The sequence below is a fragment of the Phalangium opilio genome, unplaced genomic scaffold, assembly GCF_054372755.1.
Source record: "Phalangium opilio isolate 3A_F unplaced genomic scaffold, DU_Popi_V2 ptg000079l_1, whole genome shotgun sequence".
Classification (NCBI taxonomy): Eukaryota; Metazoa; Arthropoda; class Arachnida; order Opiliones; family Phalangiidae; genus Phalangium; species Phalangium opilio.
This window is the reverse complement of record NW_028324187.1, coordinates 10,665,368-10,686,363: the sequence shown is the minus strand read 5'-3', so window position 1 is coordinate 10,686,363 and position 20,996 is coordinate 10,665,368. Positions and strand designations below refer to the sequence as shown.

The 20,996-nt window shown below is 39.2% G+C and overlaps 1 protein-coding gene and 1 long non-coding RNA gene across 3 annotated transcripts; both read right to left on the bottom strand.

The window, feature by feature from the left end:
* Positions 1 to 7,607: 7,607 nt before the first annotated feature.
* On the bottom strand, positions 7,608 to 15,271 carry LOC149654921 (histone H2B-like). 2 transcript variants are annotated; one of them, XM_089846640.1, is made up of 5 exons: positions 13,496 to 15,271; positions 13,358 to 13,423; positions 10,050 to 10,138; positions 9,632 to 9,788; positions 7,608 to 8,259 (listed from the first exon to the last, which is right to left on the bottom strand). In XM_089846640.1, exons 4-5 carry the CDS (start codon positions 9,778 to 9,780, stop codon positions 7,923 to 7,925), a joined length of 486 nt encoding a protein of 161 aa, XP_089702766.1. In that variant the 5' UTR covers positions 9,781 to 9,788; positions 10,050 to 10,138; positions 13,358 to 13,423; positions 13,496 to 15,271; the 3' UTR covers positions 7,608 to 7,922. The 2 variants fall into 2 exon arrangements, with proteins under 2 accessions (XP_089702766.1, XP_089702767.1); XM_089846641.1 differs by lacking the exon at positions 10,050 to 10,138 and having other exon boundaries at positions 13,496 to 13,565; positions 13,740 to 15,267.
* Positions 15,272 to 15,875: 604 nt separating this feature from the next.
* Positions 15,876 to 17,348, bottom strand: LOC149654920 (uncharacterized). Its single transcript, XR_016370768.1, has 4 exons — positions 16,898 to 17,348; positions 16,693 to 16,837; positions 16,446 to 16,510; positions 15,876 to 16,376 (listed from the first exon to the last, which is right to left on the bottom strand). It is a non-coding gene; the product is annotated as an uncharacterized LOC149654920 (long non-coding RNA).
* Positions 17,349 to 20,996: the final 3,648 nt, after the last annotated feature.

Sequence of the window (20,996 nt, the reverse complement as noted above, 5' to 3'; positions counted from 1 at the left end):
CCACAAACCTAGGCCCTTCTAGTTGTCAACGAGAACGAAATGAAGAAATAGGTTTAAGCGCGCTATAAGGTTAGGCTGACTTCTGACCCAAAAGTAATTTTTTGACGTACTTTGTTAATTAGTCAAATTACAAAAATTAGAATTCATTAATTAAAAATCGAAACAAGTAAGTTTCTCATTTAAGAAATGCTTGTTAATTTAGAAGTATTCCGAAAACTAACTTCGCTATAGTTTTTCCGTATGGCCTATGACCATTTCGTTAAAAAAACGAAAATTTTTTAATGCTTTTTCTATGGGACGCTAACCCTAAAAGGTGTGACTTTTTCTTTAACATTACGGAAGGGTGTCATGTCATATCTACAAGGGCCTACCGGCCCTGTAGAATAAACAATAATTTGGAAAAGGCATAATATTTTTCGAAGTCAATGAAGATAAACAACAATATTTTGGAAAAGGCATATTATTCTGGGAAGTCAAAGAAGATAAACAACAATATCTTGGAAAAGGCAAACTATTTTGGGAAGTCAATGAAGATAAACAACAACATCGTTGAACTCTGATGTCAGTTGAATAAAAAGAATATAAGTCTAAAAGTACTTGTCATGTTCCTTTATTAAATATCTCAAATCTGTCACGAAAATTTTACGGCAATGTCGCGGCGCCTAATTGTCTCGGCGCCTAAATGTCTCGGTGCCAAATTGTCGCGGAGCCTAAATGTCGCGGCACCAAATTGTCGCGGAGCCTAAATGTCGCGGCGCCTAACTGTCCCAGCGCCTAAGTGGCGGTGCCTAAATGACCGGCGCCTAAATGTCGGCGCCCAAATGTCCGGTACCGATTACTCGTAAGGTCTTGTCCGGTTGCTCTTGTCTAAGCACAGCTCCGATTCCAAACGAAGATGCATCTGCTGATATGATGGTTCTCTTCCGTGGGTCGAATATCGCCAATACCGGTTTAGTTGACAAAATTCGTTTGACTTCGTTGAAAGCCATGTCTTGTGGTGTGGACCAATTCCATTCATTCTTGGCGCTGAGTAAGGAGATTAGTGGTTGACTTACGACGGACATGTTGGGGATAAACTTCGCCAGATAGTTTGTCATTCCCAGAAATCTTCTTAATTCGCTGACATCTTTCGGTTTCGACATGTCTGTAACGGCCTTGACTTTTCCGTCATCGGGACTAATGCCTCTTGAATCGATGATGTGTCCTACAAACTTCACTCTTGATACCGAAAATTTGCATTTGTCCTTATTCAGAGTTACTCCAGCATCTTGTAGACGATGTAGGGTTTCTCGAAGATTGATGTCATGCTCTTCTTGATCTTTACCGTAGATTAAGACGTCGTCTTGAAGATTTATTTGTCCTGGGATTCCTTCCAGTATGGTACTAATTTGGCGTTGAAAGTGTTCTGACGCTGAGCTGAGTCCAAATGGCAGTCGGTAAAAGAAGTAACGTACGAATGGCGTTATAAAAGTTGTGAGTAACGCTGATTCCTTGTCTAGTGGTACCTGCCAGTAACCACTGTTGGCGTCTAACTTCGAGAATACTTTCGCATTGGCCATCTGGCCAAGGAGGTGATCTACCGCTGGCATTTGAAAACGTTCCCTTTGGACGTAATTATTTAGACGGGTGAAATCCACGCATATACATAGATGGGGTTTATTTGCCGACTCGTCCTGGTTGATGGAAACTTGTGACTTCAATACGATGACCATGGGCGCACACCATGCTGTTGGTTCATCAACCTTAGAAATGACTCCTTTTTCAACCATACGATCTAGTTCCGCCTTGGTCTCTTCCATCAACGCAATCGGGACTCTGCGTGGTACCGATAATGCAAACGGTTTTGCATCCGGTTCGAGCTGGATCTTGTACGGTAGCTTCAGCTTGCCCAGACCGTTGAAAAGTGCCGGATATTCCTAGGCTGGGTCAACTGTGGAACATCCTTGATTTTCTGTTCCAATTTCCGCTAGCTTGGTCACTAGTTTTAGGTCTTCACATGCTGCCAATCCCAGGAGTGGTATTTGCAAATCTCGAATGACGTTTAAATAGTCGTTTATCTGTCGATTCTTGTAACGCAGAGTGGTTTTTATTCGGCCTTCCGTTTGAAGTCTCGTTTTCCCTGGTCCAAGCAATCGTTTATCGGACGGAAGTAACTTATTGTCGCTCAGTGTTGTTCTGTAGGTTTCCAGTGATATGGCGCTGACATCGGCTCCTGTATCCACTTTAAATTGGATTGATTTCTTGTTAACTTGCACTTCCACTATCCATTTGCGTGTAAAGTTGTCGGCCACTGAATCGATTTGAGATTTTTCTTGATCGTTCTGGACATCTGCATCATCTTGGTCCCTTGTCAAGTTGGTATCTGATGCTACTGATCCAAGAAATACTGCTTCCATATCTACTTCAGCTACTTCGTGTATGTTCTTGTTGTGACACAGTTTCGCATAATGGCCTGTCTGGTTGCATGTGTAGCACTTGGCGCTTTTAGCTGGACACTTGTGTCGCTCATGCCTTTGTGAAGCTCCGCAGCGTTGACATCCGTTGGTACGTCCTTCCTTCTTGTTACAGGATTCTTTCTGGTGATAGGATTTACCCAATGAGGAATCTTTAGCTCTTTCTTGTCGTCGTTGGTGGCGAATACGTGTTGTCCTCGGACAATTTTGACCCTTGATATGATCGATGTTTCTGGGTTTTGTGGGACCATGAAGATCAAGCTGTTCCCGTTGCCGATCTTCTAAACTTCGTACCCTTTGTATCGCTTGTTCCAAGGTGAGATTCTCATCGTCTTGGAGTCGTTCTGATAGCGCTTTATGACGAATACCGACCACTATCCGGTCTCTTATTAGCTCGTCCTTTAGTCCTCCATAATTACAATGCTCCGCTAAAGCATAGACAGCCGTAATGAATTCGTCTGCTGTTTCACCTTCATGTTGTACTCTTGTATTAAACTTTGCTCGGTCGTATATAACATTCCGGCGAATGATAAAATGACCCTCGAACTTGGCTAACACTGTGGCGAAGACTTTCCTTCTGCTGCAGTTAGTCCAAACGAATCGAATATGTCGTCTGCCTTTTCACCCATCAGGTATATTAGGGCATTTACTTGTTCTTCCTCGCTTTTCGTACTGAGGCCTGATGCTCGGCGAAAGCGGTCGAACCGACGTTTCCATAATGGCCATTCATTAGGACTTGCAAAGTTGAAAGAATCAGGTGGAGACACGTGAAACGCGGTTGATGGGACAGCCATGAGTGATTGAAGTTAAGCCTTGGACCGTGGTGAAAGCCGTACTGCGCGAAACGTTTTACGCGGATTTAAAATTCTCTTCGTAGTTCCGTACCGACTTCTGACACCATGTTGTGTTATTACCGTATTAATAATCACTAGTTCGTTTATTACAATCGTATAAAATCATACATGTACTAGCGCAATACGCGTCCAGGTAATCACTGCCCGAATAAGGGGGTAATAGCTCGCTTATATACAATATCTAGGGTAGGTTCATTATAGGTCAGTTCAGTTCGGTTCATAATTCTACACATAAGTTTGTCACTGGTTACTGAGAGCTTGTCATGAATTCTCGTAAAGCGACGCCTGGTGAGGCGCTGTCATAACGAAAAAACGCGGAAGGGAAAAACGAGCAGACAACAGCGATTTTTGTGGGTAGAAGGTTAAGAGCGCCATCTGTCGTCCGTGCCAAAGTTGAACTTCCTCTCGAAACGCAATGAGAAAGTGGATAAAATAATGCCATCAGCTATTTAACTGCGTCGATATATTTAACGACTTGACCCATGACATGCCCTTAACACTGGCTTCTATGAATCCTATTTAATGTTGGATGCTAGGAAACTTGGTAGACGTAACAGTCTGTACTAATAACCAAGCAACCTTCAATAAACGCCTGACAACATTGTGGTACGCATGGTACAACTAAAAACTAGGATGCGTATTTATCTTTCGACTCACTCCAAGCCTTTAAGCCCTCATTACAGAGGATTTGAAACACTTTCGTAATTCCAAGTGTCTCGAATCTCTACGTTCCTGTCCATTATGAACAGTGCTGAGAGAATGATACATCAGAAAGAGCCATTCAAATCGAATTGCCGAAAATATTATCCATATTTTCATTTCATATAACAGAGAAAACAAATTATTATGGTTCTGAGAGGAGCTTCCCATTTTGGTTGTTGTTCTCAAAAATATATCTCAATGCACGGGCCTTGTTGGATATAGGAGGCAATGAAGGAAATATATCACAATGCGTGGGCCTTGATAGATACAGGAGGCAATGTAGGAAATATAACGAAATGCACGGGCCTAAATAGATATAAGAGACAATGTAGGAAATATAACGCAATGCACGGGCCTTGATAGAATAGGAGGCAATGTTTTAACGACTTCGGTACTTGGGTTTATCTTTAATATTTAAATAAATATAACTAATTATTTTTAATTATTTTAATCGCCAGTAAATAACTTTAAAAATAGTTAGATCGTTTAAAATAAAGTTGTTCATATTATCTTTCGAAACTTTGCTAATATTGACGTTTAAAGTGAAGGGTACCCCTCTTGCCCGCTTTTTCCAAATTTTGGCGTATATGTACGATTCGTTTCCATTATAATAATAGATAAAAACGCATTCGCGTGAACCGATGGTGGAAGCCCTGCCATTGGGAGGCTAGACGTTTCTCGTAACCCTAGCTGATCGCCGCGTATATCTTAAAACCAAACGATAACGATGGAGAAGAAGCCGGAATGGACAAAGACCTGAAGATGGTGGTGCATAGGAGCTGGTGTCATTGTGGGATTGACGAAGAACAAAAGATGGTGGTGCTTACGAGCCAGCAAGTACAGGCTAGTATCCATGTGGGATGGACAAAGACTAGCAGATTGTGGCCCTTAGAAGCCAGTTAGTAAAGATCATGGTGTTGGCAGATGAATGGCCAAATTTCCGTGAACCGCGAACGCGTTCCGGAAATCGGGTATTTGTTTGCTCCGATTTGTAAACTGCGAGCGCGGTCACGTGGGGTCTGACAGACAGACAGACACACAGACAGACACGGTCGGTGTAATACCTCTCCGTGACGTCATCGTCACTCGGAGAGGTAAAAAAAACAAAAGCAAGTATTATTTGACTGTAAGAAACTATAGGATGAAGAGGTCAAAATTGTCAGAAATCGAGGTGTGATTTGCATATGACAACAACATATTTACATAAAAAATGGCTGCCTTCAACGATTCCAAGGTTGACATGTTGAATGGTATTTTCATTATAAATAATTTCATTTTTAAAATAATTATTTTATCCAAAAGGTCCACCATTAGTAAAAACCTTTTAAATTTGTAGTACTACCAAAAACGGATTTATGTAAGAAGAACGTTGAGTGTAGCAAATTCTCTACCCATCCTCGACTACTTTGTATGTTTTGATGGGAGTGGCTTATAATTTCCAAACTTGCGCTCGCCATCTATCGGCCTCATTCTCTTATATTTTGGGCTTTACATATAGATACTACATAAGGCAAGAAAATAATAATAAGTTATAGATGTATTAAAATAATAATCTTAGTACAGAGCAAGAAAAACCAGATACTTAAAGAAACGACTATTTAAAGAAACATCAATTAAATACATTATTAACTTTAAATCTAATTCCACTAAATAGGGAGTTATATAGCATATCGCATTTTTGTCCACTTTGCTTTTTACCACTGGCGCAATTTCGGAAAAAATATTTAACCAGGAATATATAAAGAATGGCATTTTTGACCACTAGAAGTCGGTATATGCAAAATTTGTAGGTGGAGCCGAAATATAAGCAGACGAAGTTTCTCAATAAAATATGAGAGGATGGTGCCAGAGGCTAAAGCTATGATCAGACGTTCTTAGTACATGAATCCGTTTTTGGTACTACAGGAAAATCATACGAAAATAAATAATTTTACTTTATTCAATTATTATTTCTAAATACCAAATGACCCATTCAGCTTAGCGCCATTTTACCAATAACTTAAAGAGACTGTGATGTCATACGAGATAACTTTTTTATTCGCTAGCACTTTGTCCAATGGCAGGAAAGGAGCGAACAGCTCTCTCTCCAGACCAACATTTGAGAAAGTTCCAAATGCAATGTCACAATATTTTTTGGGAAATGTAACATTAATTTGCGGTAAATTCTGCACAATATTTGCGTAAAAAACAAAAAAACGCCTCCTTCCACTGTAAAACCGAGCCCTCTTTAGCATAGGAGAAGGCATGGGGGTGTGAATTTTGGAACAGTCAAGGTCATTCAGTTTTTTATGACTCTTCATAAACCTATTGAAAAAAACTATTTAAAGGGAGTGTGAATAGAAAATCAAGTGATTTTTTATCGATACTTCTACTAATTACAAGACCAGTCTGCATAGCCAAACATTCAGGAAATACTTCCGAATAATTTTAAAATTCAAATTAGGTTCAGATTTAAAGGATAATTTTAAATAAGGACGTCCGACCAATCGCGTAACCCCCTGCCTTTTTATAATAAGTAGAAGAATCGATAAAAAAAACCACTTCATTTTCTACTTCACTCTCCCTTTAACAACCGTGGCCGTTCCTTTTTTTAATTTTTTATAAAGCAAACAATCTACCATTTAGAGATCCAGCGTTCATGGGCTGAAGAAGTCACGCCCCGCTCACGTCAAGAAAGTCTTCCTAGAGAGGAGCTCGAGATTTCTGTGTTAGCAAATGTGGATGAGAGGGAAAGTATGACAATGGCCATAGAGCCTGTGTTAAAAAACGCGGACATCAAAGTTTCGCCAATAACTATTTAGCCTACTAGTGACTGATGGACTTGCAAACTCGCGACTGAAAGTAGTTCAGACATTTATACTCCTTGGTTTAACCATAGCCCACTTGATCACGCGCATCACGACGCAAGCTGCTCGCGCTATAGCTAAATTACCGAGATTTGTTTTAAACGTATCTAGTTTTATTTGCTCTTCTATTGCTTCACTAACCTTACTAAAATCCATATTATACCTTGAAATACCTTTTAAAACACGACCAGCTACTCTCTCCTGACTACAAGCACAAGTCGAGGAAGTTCTAGCATACACAATAGCAGACGACGGTAACCGCGTAACCGCGAATTAACACGACGTACACAAGACCTATTTTAAGGGAGTGAACAGGCCCAGTATAGCTACGCCAATAAAACGGTCAACTACGGCGAAACTCTAATGACTCGCGACTTTTGGCCATTTTCATACTTTTCCTCTCATCCACATTTGGTGTTAGGAAAGGGTGAAAAATTTAACTCCCTATCCATGGAGCTAGAAGGAGTTTTTATCCCAGCAGAGACGTACGCTATACCAGCCATTGTAATTGTTCACTTTCTAGGCTAATTTAATGGACTTCTGATAATATGGAAAACTGAAATTCAAAAGAAGTTAAAAATTACAGACAGGGAATTACCGTACTTATTGTTGTAACGTTACTTAGTGTAATACTATCAAGTGCCCTGTGTTCTGGATGTACTTTGATAAAAACGGCTTTATACAAAAAAAAAATTACACACAAATTTAGAATACAACCATATTTAAATCTATTTACTAAATGAATCGGAAAATTAACTTAAAAGCGCCAGTTTATTACAAAAGAAAATTACACACAAATTTAAAATACAAATGAATCAGAAAATTAACTTAAAGAAACCGCCAGTTTATCGTTTAATTAGCCTTATTCCTGATCAGCGCCACTAGCGGATGGTCTGAAAACTACTCCCATAGAGTCTAGGTATATTTAAGCGGGTTTGCAGAATTTCCGTCAGATGGCGCGGCGTTCGAGCCACCTGGCGATGATTCTGCAAACCCTCTTAAATATAACTTGTCTCTATGGGAGTAGTTCTCAGACCATCCGCTAGTGGCGCTGATCAGGAATAAGGCTAATTGGAAGACTTATTGTATCGTTCCAAAGCCTTATTTGCCATAGCTATTGCATTTGTTGCCAGTTGACCAGGGAAAATCAATTTGACAGCAGCCATTACGTCTCGGCTGGTCAAAGTCGATGTATTATTGAGGCGAGACAAATCGGCTGCTTCCCTGGCTATTTTCGTGAACATATCGTTCATAAAGTCGTCCATTACCGCCATACCAGAATGTGAAATGGACACTTCTAGCTCGAGTTCCTTTAAAAGTTTAAAGATGTAGATTGTAAAGTTCTCTTTTCTTCGAAAGTTCCTCTGCCTCTTCTCCCTCATACGTCTCGTGTTCTTCGAAACTCTTAAAAAATGAAAGAAAGAAAAAATTATATTTAAACTGTTTATAGAAGTTTCGATTCATAATCGCTAAAACACGCCTGTCCTTAAAATCCATGTATATAAGAATAATCCAGATATTCAAAAAATAATTTATGTTTAAACCGACACGAATGACATTAAAATAGGATTGGTTCTCTTAAGACATAGGTTCAGAATATTATACATACAAAGTTTTACCAGAAGTAAGATAAGACTAGAAGTAAAGAGCTCTAGCATTGGTAGTAGAACCTGGCACTAGTGAACAAATTTGAGGATTTCGTGCCGCTTCCATCGCGCCTACACTAGAGAAAAAAATGTTCGAGTTCCAAAAAAATAGGCCTTTATAGAAAGTTTTTACGGCTTGCGCACCTTGTTGATTTGTCCCGCCGCGCCTGCGCATTATAACAGCCATACGTCACCAAAATTGTCTCTGAAGTGACGTCACTAAACTCAACAACCAAGGCTTAGATCAAAATTCTTAAATAAATATACTTTACGTTAGATCTAATCATTATAAATTCATACGAGTATCAAATATCAACATTAGAATAGTTCGGCATAATATGAATAAGATTTGCTGGCACAAAGTAGAGAAACACAAACGAAGAACAAGCGCGTTAAAAAAAGCCCACCATTTTATCAGTCTGCTTTATCTCTCCAAATCTTGCCTCTAGTTCGTGTTTTTTATAACACAAAACTGGCTGAACTGAACTGACTCAGTTTGAACTACAAGAGGGGACAAGTACCCATAATTCCTTTAGAACTTTCTATAAAGGCCTATTGCCTACCCCCTTCCCCTCAACCCAAAGCCGCGGAACACGAACGCGGGTGCTGGAATCTAGTTCGGCCGTCTACCGCCACAAGCGTCTCACCTTTTGGAGGGAAAATTCAGAAACCGCTACCAGAGGGCCAACCGTTGTTGTGTTATCAAGAATATTCACTTTCCCCAAGTGAAGAATTTGGTTAGCTCAGTACTTCTAGTCTGATCTTACTTCTGGTTATACTTAAACCTAAACGAATTACATGAAGTACACAAGCTCTTTATTTTTGTACTTCAGTACTGGTGCGACCAGGATGGACTTAGTCAAGTTTCAGGAAGTGACGAATCATGGAACAATTGAGGCTACTTAAGTGGTAACGGTGTGTTAAAGTTAAATGGACTACTCACGGTAGTCAGAACCGAACGGTTTACGTATAGATTTTAGATCAAACATTCTCATAATAGGAGAAAGAAATTCATCAACGCATCGACACAGAATAGTCTTAGACCGGTTTACAAAGTTTTTCTTTGGGTTTTAAGTCCGCAGATATCTTGGAAATTCTTAAGCAAAATAGCTCGCTAAATTTATTGTTACCTTTTATTTGTTGTGGACGAGCTAGATGGGCTTTCGTTCAACAAAACGTCTTGAGGTTTGAAAGTCGGGGGAGCTGTTGTTAGGGCTTTCGGTTGACGTTGACCTTCTTGGCGTGCATTGGAGATGTCCTTTAGAGCGTCTCGTGCCATTAAAATTACTAAAAAAAAGAACTCCCGTAATTAAACACAGCTGTCACTATCTACAGCTTTGTTTGTGATTTCTCCTATTTATATGGTTTCACAAAAAGACGGGTATAGACCGAGTGAATAAAAACACCTCGAAAGAATTATGTAGTTTTTTAGCGGTCTCTAGCCCTGCACCAGCATGGAGCAATATTAAAGGACTGCAGAAAAACCCAGCTTGTTTTTTTGAAAGTTTCGAACTCCTTTTCCTGGTTTTTTTTCCATAGTAACATTACCTCTAAAGAGGTTCCTCTCTTTTTTTTGGGCTTTATCATTGTACTAGCCGTTACCCGCGGCGTCGCTCGCGTGTAATAAGAACTTCCATCTAAAATGATATAAAGAATGTGTAGATGTTACTGATGACTAATATTTTTGTAGCACCCTAGGAGCGAAGGCACTCGGCACAGTCCGTCAGCCCGTCGGGATATTTTTTATTACTTTTCACGCGGACATTATTCCATAAAGAAGGGTTTTTAAGTTTTTGGCCGCCATTTTAAAAGATGGCAACAAATCGAACCCAAAAGACCTTTCAGCCCGTCTATAGGTTAAAGGAAACCATTGTACTAAATATTTGTGAAATCGGTTGAAACGCGCGGACTTTATTGCATAGAGAATATTTCCTTACATTTCTGGGCGCCATTTTAAAAGAGGGCGAAAAATCGAACCCGAATGACCATTCAGCCCGTCTTAAGGTTAAAGCAAACCAGTGTACAAAATATATGTGAAATCGCTTGAATCGCACGTACTTAATTGCATAGAGAATATTTTTTACATTTCTGGGCGCCATTTTTTAAGATGGCGGTGGATTGGAAAAAGCTTTCTTAGTACGCGCCTACTACTTATGAGTAACGTTCCTGCAAATTTTCAGCCTTCTAGGGCAAGCGGTTTGGGCTGGGCGTTGATTATCAGTCAGTCAGTCTGTCAGTCAGTCAGTCAGTCAGGACTTTGATTTATATAGATATAGATTGAATACGGACAACGCGGGAACGGGGACTTTTTAGTCGAAGAAAAAATTTAGTAGAAGGATGCTACCCTTTTTTTGTAACCGCGTTGAAATTATCTTTTCGATTTTTTTTAATTGTACTGCTCGATAATTAAAAAAAAAACGGTCAATTCATCCCCCTCTTAGCACGAGTTATTTTTTGAGGAGATGGCGTTCGCCATTTTCGGAGTAGCAGGGCTGCCATTAGAGCATCTATACAAAGACCATATAGTCGAGCAATGTGTCAGCTAAAACTCAGCTATAGAGCTATTTCAGAGGGGGTAATGGCTACGTCACCAATGCTATTTGCCCATAGAGAAAACCCTCACAAAATGTCCGCCCTACACTCTCAAAGGCAGGCCCAATTTTCGTAGCAGACGAAATTTTCCCCCCACTGAAATAGCTCTATAGTCTGTGGTTATTTTTATGAGTGTCACTATTCTCACCCCCGGGTAGAAATAGGCGGAAGCCTATTCCTACCCTTGGTGAAAATAGCGTAGAGGCTATATCCACCCTACCACGTGACTCAAGTCCAGATTATCATCCCATAGGGAGTCTTCATTAGGGTTGGGGGCACGGACGGCCATATTGGTATCAACCAACCGAGAGGGGCGTAAAATATTTCCGGCCACGAGGTTAGGCTTAACTAAGGACAACGTGGACCCCGAAGCATCACGGAAATAAGCCGAAAGGCTCCCGACTATCTCTTAGACTCGTACACGATTCAGATTCACTAGTTAAAATTCCGAAAATTATTTAATTCCGAAAATAATTTAGATTAATAATAGATTTAATTCCAAAAATATTTAATTTCGATTCAAATGTACGATAATGTACAGCATATATACGATGCAACCCGATTTAAAGGCTAAACTTTACTTTAGCTCGCGCATTTTAAATACAGTTTTTTCAATAAATATCTTTTCTGGGAGGTTAATTATATGATAATTAATTAAATTTAAGGTGCGGAAACTAACTTACATCAATATTTTCCATGTTTTTTGTAATTTATTCCCTCTTATTCCCTTATTCAATGAGCGGCTAAATGTGCGCCTGTTTTTCTTATTGTCAAGGCTTATCAACTGCATAAATATCACCTTTTCCAAAATATTACTAAAGGTTTGGTTAGGTTTGGTTAGGTTTGGTTTGGTTTGGTTTGGTTAGGTTTGGTTTGGTTAGGTTAGGTAAGGTTTATTTAGGTCAGGTTAGGTTTGGTTAGGTTAGGTTTGTTAGGTTATATTTTGAGATATTTTATGGTATTTGGTTGCTAGGAAGAAGGAACTGGTCGGGTTTTTATGGTCGTGAAAATATTTATTAAAATAGTTTCCGCGACTTAAATGTAATTAATTATCATATAATTAACCTCCAAGAAATGATATTTATCAGAAAAACTGTATTTTGAATGCGCGAGCTAAAGTAAAGTTTTCCGATTTAAAAGCCAGAGCTAGAAGTTCTCGGCGTTAGAATAATCTAGAAAGAATTGTGTCCAAGATGGCGTCGCTTTCCGCCAAACTGGAACTAAACTCTTACTAGACCCGAAGCGTGCCCGACCAGCCAAGGCCCTCGCGAGAAAAGGCGGCGAGAAAAACACGAACCCGGCGGTCAGGCGGCCACCATTTGTAACAGAATGCCCTTCCTCATTAATTCCATTATTATTATTATATTCGGGTGACAAGGCTTAAAAGCGGGGATTCTAAAATTAAATAAGCCTAATACGACTGGGAATCTTAATTGGAGAAATGAGAAATTACTCGTACCTTTGGCTGACGTTACTTTCGATCATTTCGGGTCAAAATCATATTTAACGCGATCCACAATTCCACATACAAAAGTTCGGCTCCCCGTCGTCTGCAACGGGTTCTGGCCTGCAGTCTTGGAAATAGCGCGGGTCAAAAACTACTAATTTATAGAGCTAACAGTTCTGACCATGAAACGTCACACCCTTCTATCTCTTACTGTAGTTTCATCCCCCCAAACGGTTGGAAACAGTATTCTACACGCTAAAATTCCAACTAGAGAGGGGCTGCGTGACGTCAGACTATCTCTTCCCCCTAGCCAGTTGTTAGCTCCCTATTGTATGGACCAGTTTTTAAATGACGGTTAATTTTCGTTTTAATGTTCTTACAAAAAGCTACGAAAGTGAAAGACTTTGAACAAAAATACCTAACATTATTTTGCAAATGGCGTTAAAATTTCGAGCGTTTTCAACCAGTATTTTCAAAATTAGGACCAAAAAAACGGTCTGTTCCTTGCATTGATGGCAATCTTAAGAGTTAACTCTGATTTTTGACATAATTTTGCGTATCTGGCGTTTTGAGGCCAAAGGAAGGGCTTTTAAAGCCGAAGCGTGATCGAATGGGGTGCGTGTGCGTGTCCCTTCATCTTTTAATAGGATTAATTAAAGATAAATTAGGGATGGGGTCAACCAATTTAATCTTATAGACGTTGGGGGTCACTGATAAAAAATAAGCCTTACTTCCGAGACTGACTGCGCGAAACCGTTGCAAACGTATATTTGTCACATGACGTTAGAAGAAAGACTAGAAAGTTCATAATACTTACATTTTCGTGTCCAAAGAACGGCTAATCCTCGCTGTGTCGAGCAATTCCATCCACAATGAAAGGCAACTGTCAAAATTACATCCATATTAATACCAGTAAAAATAAACCTTAAACTTGTGGGAAAGTTCTTTACGATACCTTCTCAAGGGTATGGCCACTTGACTAAAACGAAAGACGCGCAAAGCCAGCGACTGACGGCAGCTTATTCCTAAACTTGGCAAAATAACAAAGTTAAATTATATTTAAAGGAAAGCGCGGCGTCCATGATCACCCCGATTATTCTAGCTAATCTTCTGGACCCGAATTTTACCTTGACAAAGGCAGGAACCAGTCAGACCTAACGCGCTAGTTCCCATTGGTTCCTGCCTTTGGCTTAACTAGCCTTTATCGGCCTTGGCCACTGTGTCAACGGAGCCGCGCTTTCCTTAAGCAGCGTTTGGTTGAATTCCTTAAGAGCACTGGGCAGAAACCACATTGCGTCAACAGTGACGAACCGCCATTGTCGAATTTCTTTATCAATGCCAGTTCTGAGTTAATTGGAAAACTTTCACCGTAGAGTCGTCTAATCAGTTTCGAACGAGCAAGTACAAAGAACAGTCGCGGAAGTTGAAAGATGAACTTCCGGTAGGCGAAAAAACGGTCCCCGTTGAACCGAATCGTCTTGGACTGAACAAGTACGATGAAAGGTCGCAGAAGTCGGCTATCTGACCCCAAAAACCGATTTCGATTACCGAAAGATGAAATTCCGGTAGGCGAGAAAACGGTCTCTGTAGAACCGAATCGTCTTGGACTGAACAAGTACGAAAAACGGTCGCAGAAGTCGGCTATCTGACCCCAAAAACCGATCTCGATTACCGAAAGATGAACTTCCGGTAGGCGAGAAAACGGTCCCCGTAGAACCGAATCGTCTTGGACTGAACAAGTACGAAAAACGGTCGCAGCAGTCGGAAATCTGACCCCAAAAACCGATCTCGATTACCGAAAGATGAACTTCCGGTAGGCGAGAAAACGGTCCCCGTAGAACCGAATCGTCTTGGACTGAACAAGTACGAAAATCGGTCGCAGAAGTCAGCATTCCGACCCCAAAAACCGATCTCGTTTACCGAAAGATGAACTTCCGGTAGGCGAGAAAACGGTCCCCGTAGAACCGAATCGTCTTGGACTGAACAAGCACGAAAATCGGTCGCAGAAGTCAGCATTCCGACCCCAAAAACCGATCTCGTTTACCGAAAGATGAACTTCCGGTAGGCGAGAAAACGGTCCCCGTAGAACCGAATCGTCTTGGACTGAACAAGTACGAAAATCGGTCGCAGAAGTCAGCATTCCGACCCCAAAAACCGATCTCGTTTACCGAAAGATGAACTTCCGGTAGGCGAGAAAACGGTCCCCGTAGAACCGAATCGTCTTGGACTGAACAAGTACGAAAATCGGTCGCAGAAGTCAGCATTCCGACCCAAAAAACCGATCTCGTTTACCGAAAGATGAACTTCCGGTAGGCGAGAAAACGGTCCCCGTAGAACCGAATCGTCTTGGACTGAACAAGTACGAAAAGCGGTCGCAGAAGTCAGCATTCCGACCCCAAAAACCGATCTCGATTACCGAAAGATCAACTTCCGGTAGGCGAGAAGACTGTCCCCGTAAACCGAATCGCCTTGGACTGAACAAGTACGAAGAAAGGTCGCAGAAGTCAGCATTCCAACCCCAAAAACCGATCTCGTTTACCGAAAGATGAACTTCCGGTAGGCGATAACCGATTATTTGTCTCGCAACGATCAAGTTCGAATAGCGGCCGCGGTGATCAGTAAATTCAACACTCAGAATGGCAAACTAATGAGAACCATACGACGTGGCAACGCGCTCAAAGTTTCACGCAATGCTCAACGAGTCTAATCGACCCACGAACCCAATGATGCACCGATTACAGTCTCAAAATTTGTTTATCAAAATGATCATTACACTAAAGCCCTTTTCAGACTGTACAACCTTTTGACTCTAAAGGCTCGTTTTCATAGAAGCTAGAAAATTCGAAAACGCTCACGCTTCGCGAGCTTGAATACGCACGGTAACGTATCTTTTTCGAACGTTTCCGCTTTCGCTCGAAATTTTCACGCAACGTTCGAAAAAACTACGTTACCGTGCGTATTCAAGCTCGCGAAGCGTGAACGTTTTCGAATTTTCTAGCTTCTATGAAAACGAGCCCTTAGAGTCAAAAGGTTGTACAGTCTGAAAAGGCCTTTAGTGTAATGATCATTTTGATGAACAAATTTTGAGACTGTAATCGGTGGATCATTGGGTTCGTGGGTCGATTAGACTTGTTGAGCATTGCGTGAAACTTTGAGCGCGTTGCCACGTCGTATGGTTCTCATTAGTTTGCCATTCTGAGTGTTGAATTTACTGATCACCGCGGCCGCTATTCGAACTTGATCGTTGGGAGACAAATAATCGGTTATAACCTACCGGAAGTTCATCTTTCGGTAAACGAGATCGGTTTTTAGGGTTGGAATGCTGACTTCTGCGACCTTTCTTCGTACTGGTTCAGTCCAAGGCGATTCGGTTCTACGGGGACCGTTTTCTCGCCTACCGGAAGTCCATATTTCGGTAAACGAGATCGGTTTTTGGGGTCGGAATGCTGACCATAAGTTCGACACTATAACCATAGAATAGAATATAACGGCATAAAAACACAATGAATCAACATAAAACAATTCAACAGCATAAACAAACAAAACACATAAACAGCTTAATATAGAACTAATTTTAAACCAGATTTGGATAGAGGAACTAAGTGAGCATATTAGCCGGAATTTTCATTAAGTCTAAATAATAATTAACTTAATTGTAAGTAAAATAAATCTTCAATGTCAGAAGAAAGACTAGAAGGTTTTTAAAACCAATAAAATATCACTTATCTTCTCGTGTCCGATGAAAAGCAAACTCTGGCTGTTTTAAACTTGTTCTTTACGATTTCTTGTCTCGTAACTTGACTGGAAATGCAAGAGGAACACGCAATCGAGATACCCTGAATTGAAAAATAAATCTATTTCAAAAAACAAATTTCTAATCAATTTTTGGAAAAACTTTATGTTACCTTGTCAAGGGGAATGCGACTTGACTGCAAACGAATGAACCACGAAGCCCAGCAACTCGCGAAACCTTTGAACGCAGAAGTAAAATCAATAAAATAATATGTAGCACATTTTCCCAAAAGGCCAAAAAAAATATTTTAGCGGAAGGCTTAAAATTTAGCGAAGCTTTCGGATAGAAATAAATTGGTACTTTTCTTCCAAGTGGAGCGCTCTTACGTAAACGTTAGAAGACAAACAAAAGGTAAGTACCTTTCCGTGTCCTATGTCCATGAAAAGGCCAATCCTCGCTGTACCAGGGTAGGCAAATATCAAAATGGCATCGGTGGGAAAGATCTTTACGATGGCTCGCCAAGGGGATGGCAACTTGACTCGAATGATCTCGAGAACAGGCAATCTGTATAACCCGTATATAATTATATTTAGAAATTTAAAATCTGTTTTGGGAGAAACTTACGGTATCTCGTCAAAGGGGAATGAACCTGGACTGGAAACGAGTGAATCAACCACGAAGCCCAGCAACTGACCATACCTTTAATCGGAAGTATAATTTAAAATAAAGCATCTTAGCGACAAGGTTAAAACTTGGCGCGGCTTTTGGGGAGAAATAAATCGGTACCCAAGTGGCACGATGTACGCATTCATTAGTATATACATCACAAGATGTTTGAAGAAAGACTAGAGGTGAAATTCATAAACGTCGAACGCAACGCAATATAGCAAAGTCGAAGGCAGGGCGTCGTGCGCAAAAAGCAGACGTTTGCGCACGACCATAAATTCGACGCCATAACCATAAAATAATGACCATAAATTCGACGCCATAACCATAAAATAATGACCATAAATTCGACGCCATAACCATAAAATAATGACCATAAATTCGACGCCATAACCATAAAATAATGACCATAAATTCGACGCCATAACCATAAAATAATGACCATAAATTCGACGCCATAACCATAAAATAATGACCATAAATTCGACGCCATAACCATAAAATAATGACCATAAATTCGACGCCATAACCATAAAATAATGACCATAAATTCGACGCCATAACCATAAAATAATGACCATAAATTCGACGCCATAACCATAAAATAATGACCATAAATTCGACGCCATAACCATAAAATAATGACCATAAATTCGACGCCATAACCATAAAATAATGACCATAAATTCGACGCCATAACCATAAAATAATGACCATAAATTCGACGCCATAACCATAAAATAATGACCATAAATTCGACGCCATAACCATAAAATAATGACCATAAATTCGACGCCATAACCATAAAATAATGACCATAAATTCGACGCCATAACCATAAAATAATGACCATAAATTCGACGCCATAACCATAAAATAATGACCATAAATTCGACGCCATAACCATAAAATAATGACCATAAATTCGACGCCATAACCATAAAATAATGACCATAAATTCGACGCCATAACCATAAAATAATGACCATAAATTCGACGCCATAACCATAAAATAATGACCATAAATTCGACGCCATAACCATAAAATAATGACCATAAATTCGACGCCATAACCATAAAATAATGACCATAAATTCGACGCCATAACCATAAAATAATGACCATAAATTCGACGCCATAACCATAAAATAATGACCATAAATTCGACGCCATAACCATAAAATAATGACCATAAATTCGACGCCATAACCATAAAATAATGACCATAAATTCGACGCCATAACCATAAAATAATGACCATAAATTCGACGCCATAACCATAAAATAATGACCATAAATTCGACGCCATAACCATAAAATAATGACCATAAATTCGACGCCATAACCATAAAATAATGACCATAAATTCGACGCCATAACCATAAAATAATGACCATAAATTCGACGCCATAACCATAAAATAATGACCATAAATTCGACGCCATAACCATAAAATAATGACCATAAATTCGACGCCATAACCATAAAATAATGACCATAAATTCGACGCCATAACCATAAAATAATGACCATAAATTCGACGCCATAACCATAAAATAATGACCATAAATTCGACGCCATAACCATAAAATAATGACCATAAATTCGACGCCATAACCATAAAATAATGACCATAAATTCGACGCCATAACCATAAAATAATGACCATAAATTCGACGCCATAACCATAAAATAATGACCATAAATTCGACGCCATAACCATAAAATAATGACCATAAATTCGACGCCATAACCATAAAATAATGACCATAAATTCGACGCCATAACCATAAAATAATGACCATAAATTCGACGCCATAACCATAAAATAATGACCATAAATTCGACGCCATAACCATAAAATAATGACCATAAATTCGACGCCATAACCATAAAATAATGACCATAAATTCGACGCCATAACCATAAAATAATGACCATAAATTCGACGCCATAACCATAAGGTAATAACCATAAATTCGACGCCATAACCATAAGGTAATGACCATAAATTCGACGCCATAACCATAAGGTAATAACCATAAATTCGACGCCATAACCATAAGGTAATAACCATAAATTCGACGCCATAACCATAAGGTAATAACCATAAATTCGACGCCATAACCATAAGGTAATAACCATAAATTCGACGCCATAACCATAAGGTAATAACCATAAATTCGACGCCATAACCATAAGGTAATAACCATAAATTCGACGCCATAACCATAAGGTAATAACCATAAATTCGACGCCATAACCATAAGGTAATAACCATAAATTCGACGCCATAACCATAAGGTAATAACCATAAATTCGACGCCATAACCATAAGGTAATAACCATAAATTCGACGCCATAACCATAAGGTAATAACCATAAATTCGACACCATAACCATAAGGTAATAACCATTAATTCGACGCCATAACCATAAGGTAATAACCATTAATTCGACGCCATAACCATAAGGTAATAACCATTAATTCGACGCCATAACCATAAGGTAATAACCATTAATTCGACGCCATAACCATAAGGTAATAACCATAAATTCGACGCCATAACCATAAGGTAATAACCATAAATTCGACGCCATAACCATAAGGTAATAACCATAAATTCGACGCCATAACCATAAGGTAATAACCATAAATTCGACGCCATAACCATAAAATAATAACCATAAATTCGACGCCATAACCATAAAATAATAACCATAAATTCGACGCCATAACCATAAAATAATGACCATAAATTCGACGCCATAACCATAAAATAATGACCATAAATTCGACGCCATAACCATAAAATAATGACCATAAATTCGACGCCATAACCATAAAATAATGACCATAAATTCGACGCCATAACCATAAAATAATGACCATAAATTCGACGCCATAACCATAAAATAATGACCATAAATTCGACGCCATAACCATAAAATAATGACCATAAATTCGACGCCATAACCATAAAATAATGACCATAAATTCGACGCCATAACCATAAAATAATGACCATAAATTCGACGCCATAACCATAAAATAATGACCATAAATTCGACGCCATAACCATAAAATAATGACCATAAATTCGACGCCATAACCATAAAATAATGACCATAAATTCGACGCCATAACCATAAAATAATGACCATAAATTCGACGCCATAACCATAAAATAATGACCATAAATTCGACGCCATAACCATAAAATAATGACCATAAATTCGACGCCATAACCATAAAATAATGACCATAAATTCGACGCCATAACCATAAAATAATGACCATAAATTCGACGCCATAACCATAAAATAATGACCATAAATTCGACGCCATAACCATAAAATAATGACCATAAATTCGACGCCATAACCATAAAATAATGACCATAAATTCGACGCCATAACCATAAAATAATGACCATAAATTCGACGCCATAACCATAAAATAATGACCATAAATTCGACGCCATAACCATAAAATAATGACCATAAATTCGACGCCATAACCATAAAATAATGACCATAAATTCGACGCCATAACCATAAAATAATGACCATAAATTCGACGCCATAACCATAAAATAATGACCATAAATTCGACGCCATAACCATAAAATAATGACCATAAATTCGACGCCATAACCATAAAATAATGACCATAAATTCGACGCCATAACCATAAAATAATGACCATAAATTCGACGCCATAACCATAAAATAATGACCATAAATTCGACGCCATAACCATAAAATAATGACCATAAATTCGACGCCATAACCATAAAATAATGACCATAAATTCGACGCCATAACCATAAAATAATGACCATAAATTCGACGCCATAACCATAAAATAATGACCATAAATTCGACGCCATAACCATAAGGTAATAACCATAAATTCGACGCCATAACCATAAGGTAATAACCATAAATTCGACGCCATAACCATAAGGTAATGACCATAAATTCGACGCCATAACCATAAGGTAATAACCATAAATTCGACGCCATAACCATAAGGTAATAACCATAAATTCGA